The sequence below is a fragment of the Tauraco erythrolophus genome, chromosome 19 (genome assembly GCF_009769465.1).
Source record: "Tauraco erythrolophus isolate bTauEry1 chromosome 19, bTauEry1.pri, whole genome shotgun sequence".
NCBI lineage: Eukaryota > Metazoa > Chordata > Aves > Musophagiformes > Musophagidae > Tauraco > Tauraco erythrolophus.
In genome coordinates this window covers 14179202-14196822 of record NC_141483.1, presented here as the reverse complement: position 1 = coordinate 14196822, position 17621 = coordinate 14179202, and the positions used below count along the sequence as shown (strand labels likewise).

The window sequence follows — 17621 nt, the reverse complement described above, 5'->3', positions numbered from 1 at the left end:
AAATCTTGGCATAACGATTGCTTTGTGTGCTGCTGCTGCTTAGTGGGAGCTAGGCTGGGCTCCCCCCTCCTTTTTGCGAAAATTGTGAAATCTAAAAGCGTAAAGTGCTTGGTTGAAGATTGTCCGGCAGTTTGCTGGGCAGAGCTGGTGTCTCCCAGTCTGCAGCTACGGAGCTACAGTGTCACCGTACAGGTCCTGGAGCTTTGCCACCTGAGGAAGGAAATGCCCTCGTTTAGTGTCTGAGGCCAATGGAAACGGAGAGCAAGGTTCATTAAAATGTTGGTTATAGGTAAAACAAGCTCGGGCACTTCTGTACCTCTCTCCTCAGCTCCATGGGCATTGGCATTTCCCTTCGTCTCCTGTTGGTTGCACGTCTGTCATCTGTCCCGTCTGAACTGAGCTGGAGGGGGATGCTGGTGGGCTGGGAGAAATTGGGAAGAAATAGCTACAAAAGTGCAAGTGCAGGTCAAAACCTGTATCTGATGGGAGCTGGTCTCTGCTCGGAACTGAGCTGTGAACTTGAGGGGCTGCAGAAGATGCTACGCAGCGACCGGGGTGGGGGGGAAAGGCAGAGGTAGGCAGCACTTGTCCTGCCTGGTCGGTTTGGAGTTTGGGCTTTGGCTTTGCTCCTTGTTGGGTATGTACCTCCTCCTGGTTCAGCCAGTGGCGTGTTCACCACTCAAACCTGGTGGCAGCTTTGCTGATGAGCTAATATTGTATCTCTCTGGGAAGTGCTTCTTGTTTGTTATTAGAGTCCCTGATTTGTTTTCCTAATGTCTTTCCAAGTGCTTGGAGATCCCTGTGCCCATAGCACTGTTTACAAAGCTTCAGCCTCCAAGAACAGCGTTAGGGATAATGGGAATAAACCACAGAAGTCTTCAGGGGAGAGAAAACGCGTCTGTAGAAACGCTCAGTTCTGTGAGCTTCTCTAGCAGCTGATTTTGCTTACAATCAATGCCGAGCGCCCGTGTCGGTTGTCCCTCTGTAGGCATACGTGTTTCGTCTTGTTGAACGCTGTTGAGGATCACCCTGGGTAGCTCAAGGAAGAGGGCACACCACCTAAGAGCAGGTTAGATCAAGGAAATGTTACATCACGTAGCACTTCCTGGTAAGTAATGATATTATCATTCATCTGCCTATGCAAATACAGCCTGCACATGTAGTCACAAATCTGAACGAAAATAGCAGCCTTGGAAAAGAGCAGCTCTCGTCTGGAACGTGGACAGAAAGGGCAAAACAGAACGTGGTTCTCCATTAGAAATTGTTGCTTTTCTTTCCGTGGAGCAGGGAACTCTGAATCCTGAACGCTTCTGCGGCTGGAGCGCTGCACCCACTGTTGCCTGTCCTTTGTCACAAGCTCATTCGCAACCGAACTAGTGGCTATAATGGGAGGGAATAGCCAAAAAAGGGAGAAATTGATAGAGCCAAACCACAAAGTAATAAATACAGAATGTTGGGAACAGCGGGCTATCAAAGAAGAGTTGTATGCAGGTAGAAGTAAAGGGAACGATGTGCCCTAACGGCAGTATAGTCCCATCCCGGTGGGACTCTGGGTAGTCCGTTGTACACGTGTGCTTACAACAGAAAGGTGAGGGGCAGCGTCTGCACCGGCCGTCACCAAAGAAGTGACAGCTGCCGCTAGTTCACAAACCAGAAACCACCCTGCAGGTTCTCTGGTGGTCATCACTGCCAGAGCTATTTTATCATAGAATCACAGAATAGTTGGGGTTGGAAGTGACCTTCAAGACCATCCAGTTCCAACCCCCCTGCCATGGGCAGGGACACCCTCCACTACACCAGGTTGCTCAAAGCCTCATCCAACCTGGCCTTGAACACTTCCAGGGATGGGGCAGCCACAGCTTCTCTGGGCAATCTATTCCAGTACCTCACCACCCTCAGAGGGAAAAATTTCTTCCTTATATCCAATTTAAATCTCCCCTCTTTCAGCTTAAATCCATTGCCCCATGTCCTATCACTACACACCCTTGTAAAAAGTCCCTCTCCAGCTTTCCTGTAGGCCCCCTTTAAGTACTGGAAGGCTGCAATAAGATCACCAAATTTTAATTTGGTCATTTCTATATTTACTTTTAATGTGTTTTTTTTTTTTTTTACAAAGATGCTTGACAAACAGAAAAGGGAGGGTACAATGAAAGGCAAACAGAGCTTAACAAAACAAAGCATACATTGAAGGAGAAAACAAGTCAAACTGCAACTGCACTTGAGTCATTACTGCAGACGTGGTCATGAGTCTTATTCATACACCGCTTTCCAAGCACGTAATGTTACCCCAAAACATAGTTTAGTATGTTCATACCATGTCTTAGAAACCATCTCTGCCCATGGAACTTACTTCTGTATTTTTGACATCCTTGAACATCAAGGGCTCCATCTTTGCCAGCAGGACCCCACAGCATGGCCACCACTTCAAACCACAGCAGGCTCTTTAACAGTTCTTAACCTTTAGCCACATAAATAGTGGCTAATTGCTCTGCACTGTAAACGTTCTTAGCTGAAAAAGCATTGAAGTAATGTCCTTAAAAAAAACCCCACAACTATTAAGTGACCTGGATACATTATACTCGGTCTCTTATCAGACTTCCTTGTGCTTTTTTTTTTAAAATGCAAAGCACGCTGATGAAACCCAGCATTAGGAAGCAACCCTTGCTAGCTGTAGCTCACTTGAGTTAGTTTCAAGGCATGTTTTGGCTCTTCAAGTCCCTTTCCCGCTGCATTTCCCCTGTTTTGGTAGCACTTGGAGGACTTCTGCTTGAAGACCAACCAAAAGATATAGAAAACCTTATAAACAGTATATCCTAAAGAGTTTGCTTAAATGCAGGGTTCTGTATGCTAGTGGATTTTACATATATATATATATATATATGTGTGTTAGTGATTTTTTTGTGTGTGTGTATATATATATAAATAAAAAGGTCTTAGCTTCTAGGTAGTTCCTTATCCCATCATGTGCAGTGAGACAGACGACTTCTACAGTAAATGGTTCTAAAATTTGTGCGTGTGGTAGCACGAGCTGTCTTCAGCTCCGCAGGTGCTAGCGTCTCCTACAGAAACTCTCGGTCTGCAGGAATCCTCCGTATCCGTATTTCTCCGTTCCGTGGCTGCGAAATTGCCAAGCGCCTTGTGAGTTCACCAAAGCGACTGAAAACTGCAGTTTCCTCAAAACTGCTGGCTTTGTTTAGGGCAAGTATTTTCAGTGGAAAGATTCTTTGTGCTGAGCTCGTTTCGGCTAGTATGTTAACCACAAGGTTATTCGGGCCTGTAAGGTAAAACCAACCAAGCAGTTTAACAGTCAAAAGCGTAGGGAAAAATGCTAATTTAAGCAAGCTGTTAAATATTTGTTATCTTTTTACCATTGTGTGTTGCCACCCACAACTCTGCCAACCACATGGGAAAGCTGTTGCTTTACAAGCAAGGTGTATAAATAATGCCTGCCTAAGAGCACTGCTCCTTTTTATTACATTTGAATCCTGTGGGATTTCTAGAGCGTTTCTATGAATAGATTAAACTCCGAGCATTCGGAGTAACCATGGCTATAAATCAATTTAGCTCTTGGTTTTCAAGTTACACCTGCTCTTACTAATCCTGTACGTACACAGATTTTTAACAGGACAGACCAGGCTTTATCTTTACGTATCGGTACGAGTCGGTGGAACCACCGCTCTGCGGAAAGCAGGTACCACCAACGCGGCGGAGCCGAACGGTCGCTGCACCCCGGGTTTCTGCAGGAAGCCTGGTGATGGTGAATAGGTGACACGGGGCGATGGGAAAACTGCCTTCTCGGGCTCAAAGACTCGGTCGGTGCAATGCTAATTTGAATTATTTGAGACCGCAGCTGTTGAGGGGAAAAAGAATGCAACCACCCAGAAACCTGCGACACCGAGGGGCTGTCAGCAAGGAACATGGCACACCCTTCTGCCCCATCTTGCTTTCCTTACGACTGGGAGGGTAATGGGATGCCCGTGTTTGCTGGCGGTGGCTTGGCATCTCTGCGGTGAAGGCAGGAGCCGGTCTGCAGCTCCGCCGGCGAGCGCAGGGGGCCGGGGCTTCTCCATTTCGCCTTTCGCAGCTACGCGGCGCCTCGGCCATTTTTCCCCTCGATTTTGGCGTCTCCCTCTCCATGTCTGGCTTCTTTTGCACGATGCGCTGCCGGGCCGAGCCCGCCGCCCCCCCGAGGCCGCCCTCCCGCTCCTGCTCGGCGGCCCCCGGGGAAAGGGGGGGGAGCGGGCGGGCAGCGGCGGGCCCGGGCGGGGCCACCGCCTCTGCCCCGGCTGGGCCCGGGCCTGCGGGCGGCCTGACCGAAGGCCCCGCGCCGCGGGGCGAGGGGGAACGCTCCCCCCGGGGACCGGGGCCTGCGCGCTCTGTCGCTCCCCGCCCGCAGCGGCCGCACCGGCGGCGCCCGCCCGGCTGACACCGGCCCCGGGTTTGCCCTTGCGGCTGCCGGGGCGAAGGCGCGGGTGGGCTGTGAGGACGGGGGAAGGGCTGCGCCCGCGGGAGCCTCACGGCCCCGCCGCGCCCGGTCCGTCCCGTCCCCTGCGCGGGGCCCGGGCTGCGGCGGGAGCTGTCGCCGTCCCGCGCCGCCGCCTCACGTGTCCCCCCTCCGCTCCCCGCCTCCCGCCTCCGCCCCTTCAACCCGCCGCAGCACCGCCACGGCGCCCTCCGACTTCCCGTAAAGAGTCCGCGCTCGGCGCCCGCCCCGCCGCCGCCACCCAGCCGTCCCTTCGCCCCGCCGCCGCCCCGGTACCGCCGCGAGGTGCCCGAGAGGAGGCGGGGGCCATCGCCGCGCCCTTCCGCCCCGCCGTTCCCCTCATCCGCCGACGCGCTCCGGCCTGCCCCCCCCCCCCCCCCCCCGCCGCCATCTCTCCGCGGATCCCTCCGCGCCGCGCTCCGCTCCCTCCGCCCCGCTCGCACTGTTTGGGAGCAACCGGCCGAGCCAGCGGTGCCCCGGCCCCGCCAGCGCAGCGAGGCCCCGCGGACCGGCCCTCGCCAACCCCCGGCGCGCACCCCCGGCCCTCTCCCCTCGTCATGTCCCTCAAGCAAGCGGCGGCGGTGGCGCAGGCCGCCGGCAACAACCGCAAGCCCCCCGGCGGTGGCGGCGGCGGCCCCGGCCTCCCGTCAGCCGCGGGCGGCGGGAGGCAGAACATGGGCAGGTGGGTGCGCGGCGGCGGGCGCGGCCCCGGGGCTCGGCCCCGGCCCCGCCGCGGAGAGCCCAGCGCGGGCGCCGCTCCCCCTCCCCCGCCGCCACCCCCCCCCGTCCCCCGCACCGGCCTCCATGGGCGGCGGCGGCGGCGCGGGCGGGCGGGAGGGGGAGCGGGGCCTGCTGCATGGCGGGGGGACGCGGCGCGGGGGGCTCCGCCCGGCGGGGCGGGAGCCGGCATGGCGGCGGGCGGGGCGCACGCAGGCCCGCCGAGCGGCCCGCCGGTTCCGCAGTGCCGCCGGGGCGAGGCCGCGAGGCCAGGCCGCGGCCGGTTGCCCTTCAGGCGGCCGGGGACGGCGGAGGGCACGGCGGGAACCTCCATTTTCCGCGACGGGGCGGCGGGCGAAGCCCCCCGCGGCCTGGCGGGGCCTGCGGCGGGGGCGAGGGGCGCCGCTTCCCCCGGGCCAACGTGACCCGCCTGCTGAGGAGGAGGAGGCGGTGGCGGGGGGGAGGCGGGGGGCGGCGGGGGCGAGGCGCGGAGCCGGCGGCCGCACGTGCGCGAGGGGACGGCGGCGGGAAGGGGCCGGCCGCGATGGCGGCGGCCGCGGGGCCGGGGGGCGGTGGGGCTGTCCCGGCGGGGGCGGAGGCCGCGCTCCTGCCCTGGGGGAAGGCGGCGGGGGCTCGCCTGCCGTGCGGCGCCTTCGGCCCGCCGGGGTTTATTTTATATTTTTTTATTTTAATAGATATTCGCATTTATTTATTTATTTAAATCGCAATAAAATTGTCGCGGGAAGGGAGGCCGCAGGAGCGCTCCGCGGCCTCGCCGGGGGATGGTGGTTCCAAGCACGGCCTCAGTTTTTCACGGATTTTTGGGGGTGAGGAATCGGGGGTTGGGCAGGAGGCGCTGGTTCCCCCCCCGCCCCGCATCGCCCCCTCCCCGCGCACGCTGCGGAGGCCCTGCTGTCTCATCCCGCCTCTGGAAGATGGATCTTGCTCCTGCTCCGAGAGCGTTAGCTGTACAAATCCACACGTATTTGGGAGAGAGGAAGGAAAAACAATAAACTCCGTAGTGGTGTGAATTTTTCCAGTGCTGGGGGGGGTCATAACAAACAATCAAAGCAGGACGGTAACAGTTTTGAAGGTCATAGTCACTCAGAGCAGTTTCATTTCAAGTTTTATTCATCTTGCGCTTTTATTCTTACTGGGTTTTGTGCTTTGGCAAGAAAACAGAATTACAGTGGTCCCATTGTTGGGCATCACTGGAAATAGGGTTTTACTTTGTTACCAGTCTGTGGGACTGGAAGCGGAAAAGCTTTGGTAGGGTTGAAAAGGACGAAATAAATAATAACAATAATACCTCAGCACTTCATTGCAGTGATTTGATAGTTTTTACATATGACTGTTTAGATTGAACATGATGTTTAGTGTGCTCTGCTAAACAGTTATCCCTGCCAACACACAGTGGCACCGTAGAGGTTAACGTGAAGGGCAACAAAACCTACAGCTTTTTTTTTTGGTAAATTCAGTGTGATGAGGAGCACTCCTCTCTGTAGGTTAGGGGATGTGAGCTTCAATTCCACTCCCAAGTGTTAAGATTAAAGCCACTGGGTTTCTCCTACCAGTTTTTTTGGATAAATTCCATTTGGGAGCTCCTTAAGGAGTTCTAGCGGGGCTGCTAAACAACTGACGTGTTCCCTCAGAGGTGTTCACACTCTTTTTTGTTAATCAGTTTTTCAAGTTATTTCTGAATGAAAGGTGTGTAAAATCACAGTCCCCGGGCTGATGGAGCCCCATGGAACACCTTCAGAGCACTGCTCCTACTGATGTTCTGAAGAAAAGTCTTGTCTTTTTGGGAGAACGAATTCAAAGACGTTTTGAGCTGCAAATGTGTTCGTGAAAATGAAAAGCTAAGTGGCTTTTCTGTTCAAAAAATCAAACTGTTTTTTAGCTGGGCTGCATCTTGGTTTCAATTTGAAGTGTTATATTGTTTAATAGAAACTTAAACATGTCCAGTTTATGCCAAGCTTTTTTCCTAGTGGGTCACCTCCCTGCAGCACTAGCGTTCTCTTTCTTACCTTCTTGAGATGCAAAAGAATGTTACTTTTCGTGGCTAAGTTGCTCTTAAAGGCTTAGATTGGGGTAGAAAGCTCACTGCTAGTTAACTGTCCTGAACCTAATTTTCTGCTGTGTGTTTATTACTGCAAGACTTAATTGGGCTGAGCACCTGGTCCTTCTGTGTCTGATAGTGAGTGGAGGGTCGGCTTTGCTCATTATGTGTGTTTCCATGGTTTCATCATGATGGATATATGTATTTCCTATCAGAAAAGGTAAAAATCTTGTGCGAACAAATGAGACGTTTCAGTATTTGTTTTCATGATATTATTATTTTTTTTTTTACCTAACGGGAAAAATCACAAAAAAGGCGTCTTTAAAGGAGGTGTTCAAGGAAAACAAACAAGAAGGATTAATACCTTTTATATAAAGAGGCACAAAGTGAAATGCTGTGTTTGTTTGATAGCAACTGCACGTGCAATATGGCAGATGGGAAATGGGGCTGTAGGGGGGATGCCATAGCATGTGGAACTGTAATTGGAAAAAACGTAGACCTCAGACAGACCTTCTCCTGTGCTAGTCAAAACATCATCTAATAGCTAATTTCTGTGGTTTAGCTCCGTTTTGTCCTTACACAAGCACAGGAAGGTTAGCTGTCCTGTGATTGAAAGTTGCATCTGTCCCAGCATTCCTTCAAGCACCGCATCCTTTTTTGTTATCAATTTTTCCCCATTGTTACTTTGTCTGAAGGCAAAACACCTTGGACTCGGGTTTTGGATGGTTATGTGTCTAGTTACAATTGTGGCAGAAGGTCTTCCTCCTTTGTATTTGGTAACTTTCTTGCCTATATGGGCTTGGGAGTCCTTTAAGAGTACTGTAAGTTACTGTCTTCTATAGATGGCTTTGCCCATTGGAAAGTTAAAACTGAGAAGATCCCATGTGGCATAGCTCGCTTTCGAGACTGAACGCTTCTTGCCGACTCTTACTTTCCTTTTTCCTTGACATCCTTTTTCGTTGGCCTAACTAAAGGCTTGAGTAAAGGGCAGGAGAGAGGTGTCTGCTTTGTTCAGACAGGAGCAATGGGGAATATTGAGTGCCGAGGCGCTCTGCTAGAATGGAAGAGACTGTTCTGGAGGTTGGATCTCACGTGCCGTTCCGAGTTTTTCTCGTTGGTTCTAACATTTTGTGTGTGTCGGTTTTCATGCAACCGTGCTAAACTGCTGAGTGAAATGAATGGATGACCTGCAGGTCTTTTCCCTTATCACTGTTAATGAGCTTTAGCATGATGTTTTATCCTCATTTTTGAGTAAGTTTTAATTTAACAAGTGATTCATGGCAATGTATATGAAGGAGGTTCTTCAGTGACTAAGTCCATCAACAGGTTACACGTGTGCACTGGGTCAGTCTTGAGTCAGGTTACAGACATATTCAGATGCTACAGAAGTTCTCTTGGAAGAAGAGAGTTGACATTATTAATGTCAATATTGGAGGAAAACTACAGAAAACAATGCTATAGGACTTCTGGTATAATCTGAATTTGACAGCTTTGATTGCTGTAATTTATATAGACAAATACTGCACTTAAATAAAACTTTGTGCTTCTGGTTTCTCCCTTAGAAGAAAGCTTTACCAGCTCTCTGCACTGGTGATGAAAGTTCTTTAGAGTATCCTGTACGTTTGTTTTCAGAGCTGTAGTGATGTCCAGAAATGGGCAGAAATGTCAGTGCTCCAGAAACATCTATTCATGCTGCTAAATTGAACAATCTTTGGAGTTGCACTTCTGCTCTAGATGTTAACTGCAGTATGGTTGCATTTGTTTCTTAGTCTCAAAGTGAATGTGCTGCTGGAAAGAAAAGACGAGACTTTCACATCCTGGAAATGCTCGTGTCCCTTGCGTTGGTTTTCACTTGACTGGAAATACAAATGGGTGACCTTGTTTTGCTCATGCAAGCGCTCTACTTGGCCTGTAAACATTAGGGTGGGAGGTGAGGGATGCTGAGGAATAGGATAGTAAATGTTCATCAAAAAATAGAAAGAAATTTGCAAGTTACTGCTGGGGAAAAAGTGTTTGTGGTGCAGCATTTGGGATTAAGCCTTACGGAGACTTTCACTCTTAAGATGCCACTGCTGGTCTGCAGTGAGTTGGCTACTGAGTTTAATTGCTTGGTCATTACTTTGTCTGGTGCAGCATTTTCCTAATTTTGTGACTTTGCTACCCCCAAAGCAAAGGGTTTACAAGTTGGATTTGCCCAGGTGCTGTGCCTTCTCCCAGCCTGACCTTTAACCACGTTTCTGCAATACAAAATGTGGGGATTTTTTTAATTTACTGTACTTACTGTAATCAAGATGTGGTTTTAGGCAGCAGTGCCAAATTGCTGCTGACCCTTCTAGTTTCTTAGTGTTACTCTTCTGTTTTAAATAGTGGTAAACTTGTGGCAAAGACCCATCTACTTTCTGCTTTTGTAATGATCCTCGTTTTTTTCATACGATGCATCAAAGATAAGTCAAAGAGTAGTACGAACTTGAGTCTTCACCTGCTGGAATATAAACCTCAAATTCATGGCCTTGTTTTTAGCAGAAGACAACACACAGTTTTGTGGAACTGTAGCTTTGGCAGAATTGGTGAATGTCTGTCTTTTTTTGTCTTGAGAAATGTCTTTCCTTTTTTCCAATGGTTTAACAGTTATATCTGGAAAACAAGAGGTCGAGTTGGTAAAGATCTGTTGGATCAGAACAGCATACAGAATTGCTGCAGTTAGCTTCACTCTTGGTCTGGTGTCGAAGTTAGGACCCCTTGCCAGTGTGGATGCGCACGATCAGATTGTTTCTTAGCGAAATGTGGGTAGGAACAGTAATTTTGGAAATGTGGTAAGAGCTGGAAAATCTAGAACACTTACGTTGATGCTTAAAGGGAATACTCCGAAGTTTCTGACCAGTCTAACAACCCAGTTATTTAAGTTCTAAGAATACTTGTCACTAAAATGGGAATGCTTTCTATTTCAGAGGCGCCAAACTCTTTCGCTTTTGGCCATTTGTGTAGCTGATGTAGGAAGGAGTATCTTCTAAAATCCTTGAGACCAACAGAGGGAACTGGTGACACTGTTTGACTCTGGCCATGTTCTTTGAAAGACTGCGTTGTTGACACTTTTGACTGTAATAAAAGGAAAAACCAGAACTGGACTGTACCTCTCTTTTGTTGGGGTGTTTCACATCTGGTGAAATGACCTTAAGAAAGAAGAGGGTTATTCATCTGAACATGATGCAAAAATTATGTTCCAGGTTGACGAAGGGCTCCCTTCAGCACCGTGCTCTAGGTGCCCTTTGACAAACGGCAGGCTCAGCAAACGGGGAGGCTCTCGTCTCCGCAGCAAGCCTGAAGGTGTGAAGCTGCCTTACGGAAAGTTAAGGCTGGTAGCTAATTAAATAAAGGCTATTTGCATGAGAGTTTTTTCGTGAGAGTAGTACTCTGCAAGCATTCTGAAAATGTCACCTAGACATTCCAAATCTGCAGTTGTTGCCAATCAGCAGATGTCATCAGTGTGTGTGATGCTGTATGAGACCATGTTTCTGTTTCAGAAGCTTGTTTTCCTAAACGAGTCAGGTGGCAGTTTAGTGGTTTTTCATTTTTTCCTCATTAAGGCCTTTCATGTTTCTCTGATGGACTTGCTTATTTCTGCAGAATTTATTGGAGGGATATTTATGTTCCCTGGGATAAGTTCCTTTGATTTCTTGACTAACTCATGAGCCCTGTTTATGAGGGCATGTTGTTTTGGGAGCAAGGTTGTGTTCAACCACAGCATAGTGTTTTCAAAAGCAGTTGACATTCAGTTGGATTTAGATATCAGTGTTGTTTGGATATTTTGAAACGTAGACATGATTCTTTGGGTCTCTTTAATTAAATGGTTGTGCATCTGTGAGGTAAAAAATTGATTTTTTTTTTTTTTTTTAATGGAACAGGAGACTTCATTTTACCTCACATTACAGCATGCAATGCTGAAGTCATTGTAATACAAACCTAAATCACTATGAGAAATATTTGAAACTAGGGACTTCTTGGTATAAGGAAGTAGCTTTGAAATAAGGCACACCAAGTTGAAGAATTGTAGCTGTTGTGGACTCGCTAGCTGCAGGGGTGTTGTTGGGACTCAGATGTCTGAAGTGGGGGACACAGACTGTTACAGCTTGGTTTGCAAGGTACCAAGAGCAGAGAGGTTAATTTAAAAGCTCTTTGAAGTGACCCCAGTGCTACTCATTGACAGGTTTGCACTAAAAGTAGCGGTTTTGAGAGGATGGGCAGAGTTGGGTTCGCTTGCTGGGCTGTGATGGTGGTGATGAGCCAGCTCCGTAGGTAAGGTCTTGCCATCAGGGCTTCTCTGTAGCCTGCAGCATGGGCCAGTTATTTGGGTGGACCTTAATCAGAGGGACAGTGATGGTGTACCGAGCCTCTAGTCTTAAAGAAGGGACTCTGCTAAGTAAGAATTGGGCCTGAAAGTGGTTTCCAGTTTTGTGTGCCAGGAAGTTTTGGAATTTGCTGTGGTTACAGGATTCTGCTTAAGAAGAGAATATTTTTAGATTTTTATAATGACATAGGCTTAGTATTTTCTTCATTTTGTGCTCTTAAGTTATTGTAGGTAACCCTCTTGCCTGGTAACCAATGTTACTTGCTCATAGGTCAGTAGTTTGGAGGATAAATGCTATGGGCCCCGTAGTTGTCAAGTTCTGCTCTACGGGCGTGCTGTTTTTCTCTAATGCCATTCTCAACACTAAATTAAGATGGGTTTTTGAATTCTTACTTGTTAAGAAATTAGCTGGTTTTGGCAGTTTTTAATTGTGTCTCATGTATGTATTTAATTTCAGAGGTCGCAGCAGTGGCAAAGGACCGCCTCAGCCTACGGTAAGTACATGGTTTTTGCTCGTTGTACCACTTCCTAGAAATGGGGAAACAACTTAGGTACAGTGGACTCGAGTATCGATGTACAAATGGCAGATACTGGACTGTTCTCTCAATTTTTTCCTTTGGATACCTTGATGAATATTTTAGACCAAGGTATGCTTTTCTGGAGATGTAACATCTTGCATTCATTTAAGTCTCCTTGCGGGGGGACAATGAGTTGACTTTGGCTGGATGCCAGGTGCCCACCAAGCCGTTCCATCGCTCCCCTCCTCAGCAGGACAGGCAGGGAGGAAAATAAGATGGAAAAAAGTTTGTCGGTCAAGATAAAGGCCATTTAATAAAGCGAAAGCTAAGGCCCCACGCGGAAGCAAAGGAAAACAAAAGATGGAATTCTCCAGTTCCCATCAGCAGGCGATGTCCAGCCGCTTCCTGGGAAGTAGGGCTTCAGTCTGCATAGCGGTTGCTCCAGAAGACAAATGTCGTGATAACAAATGTCCCGTGTTGCGTGTCATCCCCTCATCTGCCTTTCCCTTGGCTTTTATTGCTGAGCAGACGTCACAGGGTCTGGAATATCCCTTGGGTCAGTCTGGCTCAGCTGCCCCGGCTGTGTCCCCTCCCCAGATCTTGCCCACCTCCAGCCTACTGGTGAGGGGGAACGTTGGAGAAACAGCCCTGATGCTGCAGTAGCCAAAACACAGGTGTGTTACCGACACCTTTCTGGGTACCAGTACACAGCACTGTGAGGGCTGCTGTGGGGAAAATTATCTCCATCTCAGCCAGACCCAGTGCGGAGGGGGAAGGGGGAAGGGTTGCTTAAACGCTTGTATAAATATTCTGCATTTTCTTGCAGTTACAGTTGTAGGTATGGATAACATTTAACTAAGGCAATGCTTTTCAATTAGTTCCTCTCCGAAGACTCTGACATTGGCTTCTCTCTTAAACAGATGACAGTAAGACAACATTAAATTAAATAAAAATAACAATTTTTTTTAGCTTTACTATAAAGTAGCTAACCCAGTATTACCAGTAACCTGGTAGCTTTAGCTACTCTTGAGGCTATATATTGCTGAAGTATAGGTGTGGCTTGCCTTATGGAATGTAATTTTATCAAAGCTAAAGATGTGGATCTCGATTTAAATAATGGATCTTTGAACTGCACTAATCAACTATTTGCTAATTTGTTATTGGCTTGGTTTTCAAGGATGACTAATTTTGAGGAATGGGGCAGAAGTAGGAAGGTTTAAAAGTTGACTGACATAAATGTTTATTGAAGATCTCAAGACTCTTGTGTAAAAATAGAGAAGCTTTGATGAAGAGTGGTGACAAAGATCATATGCAAACACTAAACACCAGAAAAGCAATAGTCTTTACGTCCTCAATACTGAGTGTTGGGTGTAGGAGCATCCTTCAGCATGTCTCTTCAGACCAGGAAGGTGGCTAACATGCAGGAGGAAGTGGATTAAGTAGCTAACAGTTTAAAAAAGATGTGTTGTCGGTTAAAAAGCTCAAAATACGGTGAAGTCCTTGCGTGTTTCAGCATCTCTTGTCTCACAAGCATCAAGTTGACAGGGAGAGATACCAGATGTTGCAACAAAACACAGCCATCCTCACTGCTCCGTGTGTGCTTGTGGGAGCCTGTCATCCAGCAACCGGGGTGACACTTGGTCAGCTCTCCTGGTGTGAGATTCTGATCCTGCAGAGAATTTTCACTAATTTCATGATGGGTTTTGTAGCTCTTTGGCGCTCCATGGTTTGATGACTTCAGCTTCTGTTGATGCAGGTAATAGGTCTGTTAGATGAAGAGATGTTCAGCAGGCCCTGAAAGCACCTTACTACTTGTGTAGCAGTTGAAGTACCTTATCCTGTTGATGCCTCTTAAACCAGAGAGGAATGTTAGCAGGGCTTTTTCCTTCAGGAGTCTGCGCGTACGACCTTCACCCAGCCAGTGGGAGAATTTCCTTATTGGGTGACATTAGGGACACTCTGTAAAGTTTATCCTGGTGGGAAGGGTGTTCAGATACTTAATGATCAGAGAAAGGGGTAAGTCTCCTCTGGAAATCTCACATGACCCAAGTTCTATGTCTATCAACTCAGTATTTGCACCAGTGTTTCTAGGAACTAATACGTACAGATGAAAACCTGCGTTGTTTTCGGCGTGCTGGCTTTTTGAATTGTTACAAATGTTTCTCATACATTGATGACATCTTTTTTTTGTTTTTCAGATTTCTTTCGATGGCATCTATGCAAACATGAGAATGGTTCACATACTTACATCAGTTGTTGTAAGTCTCCGTATTTGGAAGGAGAGTAAACAGTTTCTATAGTGACATAGAATTAATTAACTAGTCTGCTAATTGTTGGAGAGAATATTAAACTTTAACAGTAGGCATATTTTGCCAAGATTGAACTTTAAAGAATCACGCTAATAGCTATTCTGTATTTTTGGCTTGGAAAGGTTCAAATATTATTTGTAGAGATATAGCACGTTTCTTAGGTGCATTGATCATATTTTGGATTTTCTGTCTTTAGAGAGGTTATGGATAAATAAAATGAGTCAGTGTGCAGAGGGTGGAAGTCTTTCTCCCCAGATTTTAAGGGAAGTCTTGACATGCCAAAGTTTAGTAAGGCAGAGTCCCACATCTGCTAGAGCCCAGGATAAGCCTTTGTCTTTATTTGTACCCACATGTATGCACAGATTTTGGTTTTGCACAAAAACTTGTTTGTGTGATTACTGGTCGAGAGTCTTGTGAGTACCAGATACACTCTGTGAGTATCTTTAAATCCCTTCAGAACGAATTTTGGTACACGCTCAGCTGTTTGCACCCCCGGAACACAGTGGCATATTTATGAACAGACATTGTTGAATGAAGAGATTTGACTGAAAACTGGGCTGTGTTTTTACATGTCGTACTTACGTAAAAAACACATCTTTGAGAAGACCACTCAAATGTCATCTGTCAGGCGGTAAAAAGCTCTGTTTTCATTTTTCTTGCCTTCTAGGGATCCAAATGTGAAGTACAGGTGAAAAATGGTGGTATATATGAAGGAGTCTTTAAAACCTACAGTCCTAAGGTGATTTTTTTCATTTTGACTCTTCCCTATTTTAAAAGATCCAAATACTGAATAATCAATGTTTGATTAAAATTTGAATATTTATTCTGAATTGTTTTGACTATTCATGTCTAGGTTTACACAAGCAGATTAATTTTTGCAAACTATTGTGAATGTCTGCTTTTTTACAAGTATGTGATGTTATTGAGTAGCTTATTGTGCATTAAGTTAGTGTATTCTTTTTATATCTCTAATAGTGTGATTTAGTGCTTGATGCTGCTCATCGGAAAACTGCAGAATCCAGTTTGGGGCCAAAACGTGAAGACATACTAGAGAGTATCTTGTTCAAGCCTTCAGATTTTGTTATGGTTCATTTTAAGGATATGGATACCAACTATGCGAGAAGAGGTATACTTGTTTTTAAAGCTGTCTATATCTTAGATGATAAGTCAAGCTTTTCCAGGTAGATGCTTTAGGATGCAGAAAGTAAAGTTTGCATTCAGACTCTTTAATTCTTAACGAGTGCAGAACATCCAAATATCCCATTAAAGCCTGTGGAAAGAGCAGATGCTCAGCACCTCCCAGAATCAGAAATTTATCAAAATTTAAAAAACAAATTGCAGAACCTTTGTGAGGGCACACTGCTTTAAGCAGCTGTTTTATGTGTCTGGAAAGCAAATCCTTACGGTGTTACAAAACATTTTACAGATTTTGTGGGAGGTTGGTTTTTCTTTTTTGTAAATGTCTTTCTAAACGAGTCTATTAAATGTTATGTGAGGATCCATGAATATACAAATTCTTTATAAAAAGGTTATTGTTTAGGGTTGGTGTATATATAAAGTCTATATATAGTTAGGTAACTTGTCTCTAAACGTGCATTCATATAAATATTCTAAAAATATTACTGCAAACAGAGCTAAAAATTCTTAGAAAATCCACTATTTGCATTTTTAATTTCTGCTTTACTACTTGTAGATCTGTAGGTAAGGCTCTCCAAAATACAGAAGCAGCCAGTGAGGTGGCAGGCAAGTGGTCTTGACATGGCTTGAAACTGTCAGAATTAAACAATTTTACAGGCAGCCTTCATACTTTTAATGTCTGACCTCCAAGACCCTGATTATTTTTCTGGAACCTACAAGGCTTCTAAGTCAGACAGTTCTAGTTCCTTTGCAGATTATTTTTTTTCTGGACAGCAAATCTAAAGGGTTTTTATTCTTGTGTTCCTGATTTGCTGGGCTAAGGAATAAAAGCAAATGAGTCCCATGGAGTGAAATTGCACATGTGTACGTCTTCAGGTTGATCAACAGCTGTCCCTAGGAGATATGTGGTTATTGTAACACACGTGCTTCATTCCCTTGGAGCAGTGACGTAGAGATGCATAGGGACTGGTGGACATGGAATAAGATCTTCATCTTTTCACCTTGTGTTTGTACATGCATATGTTCTTGCCTGATTTAAAGCTGAAGAATGAGAGGCCTGTTGTTTCAAGGAATTTGCTTTTCCCAGAAGAAGATGTGTAACGTCCGAGCAAACATAGCATTGAAATGCAGATAAGTTCCAGGTTCTGGATGGGACTTTGAATTTAAATTACACGAGAGCTGTTTTATAATGGGTCTGCTATGAACATCACTTTAATGTAAATGCAGACTGGGCTCTCCGTTACCCAATCTTCATAGATTTGGAGCAAATGGAATGAAGAATATACTACTACTTCTAGGAATAATTACTCGGTGGAAGTTTTGCAGAAGAAAATGACCGCTTCAGGTTGAACAGTCGCTCAGTTCACTTTATTAGGTGGAATGTCTTTGAATCTAAATCTCTTAAGTAGCTGGAGAGAAGAGCTGAAATAAAGCTGTAGAGACTTGTAGCAAGATAAACTGGAAGGCAGCAGAACTCAATAGTGGGTAAATTAATCTGCTTTCCATTTTGTCTCAAAAATGTATTCTCTTGAAATGACACTTGAAAGTGTAAGTCAGTCTCTGATCACACCTACAGATTAGAGCAATGAAGGGCTTTCTGCTTCTTGGGAAATTAAATAAGCAAGGTTTCAGAAGAATGGAAGTGTATGAACTTGCATGCAGGAACTGCTGGCCTTTTGTTGCCATAAATAAACCCAAATCTTCGTGGCACCAAGTCAAATAAGCCTGTGTGATTCACAGTAAAAACTGAATATGAACTTCTGGGTGAGGAGATGGTACTCCTTGCCGCGTTTGTGCTGGGAATGGTGACCATCCGGTGCCCAGAGAAGTTTGACAGTGTTGCACTTACTCAGGAGCAAATATGGTCAAATTGCCTGGCCCTCAATGTGGTTTTGGCTTTCACAGACAAGTTAGTAGACAATTTGAACGTATTTGGAAGGCATCTTGCTCTCACTTCTTTAAAATATGTGGTCAAACAAAAGGGCACTTCGCAATCACTCTGTTGCCATAGGAGGAGGGGCTTACCTAGAGTAGGGTTTGTTGGGGTCTGTGT

At 46.6% G+C, this 17621-nt stretch overlaps 1 protein-coding gene across 7 annotated transcripts in view; it reads left to right on the top strand.

The window, feature by feature from the left end:
* Positions 1–5040: 5040 nt before the first annotated feature.
* Positions 5041–17621, top strand: part of ATXN2 (ataxin 2) — a 51287-nt gene continuing 38706 nt past the window's right edge. For 4 of the 7 annotated variants that reach the window (XM_086623491.1, XM_086623490.1, XM_086623489.1 and 1 more), the window contains exons 1-5: positions 5130–5165; positions 12062–12098; positions 14321–14380; positions 15099–15170; positions 15407–15557. In XM_086623491.1, the coding sequence (XP_086479617.1) occupies positions 5158–5165; positions 12062–12098; positions 14321–14380; positions 15099–15170; positions 15407–15557 (328 nt within the window). In that variant the 5' untranslated portion in view covers positions 5130–5157. Of the gene's footprint in view, positions 5166–12061; positions 12099–14320; positions 14381–15098; positions 15171–15406; positions 15558–17621 lie in introns of all 7 variants that reach the window. The other 3 variants (XM_086623486.1, XM_086623488.1, XM_086623487.1) reach the window with 1 other exon arrangement.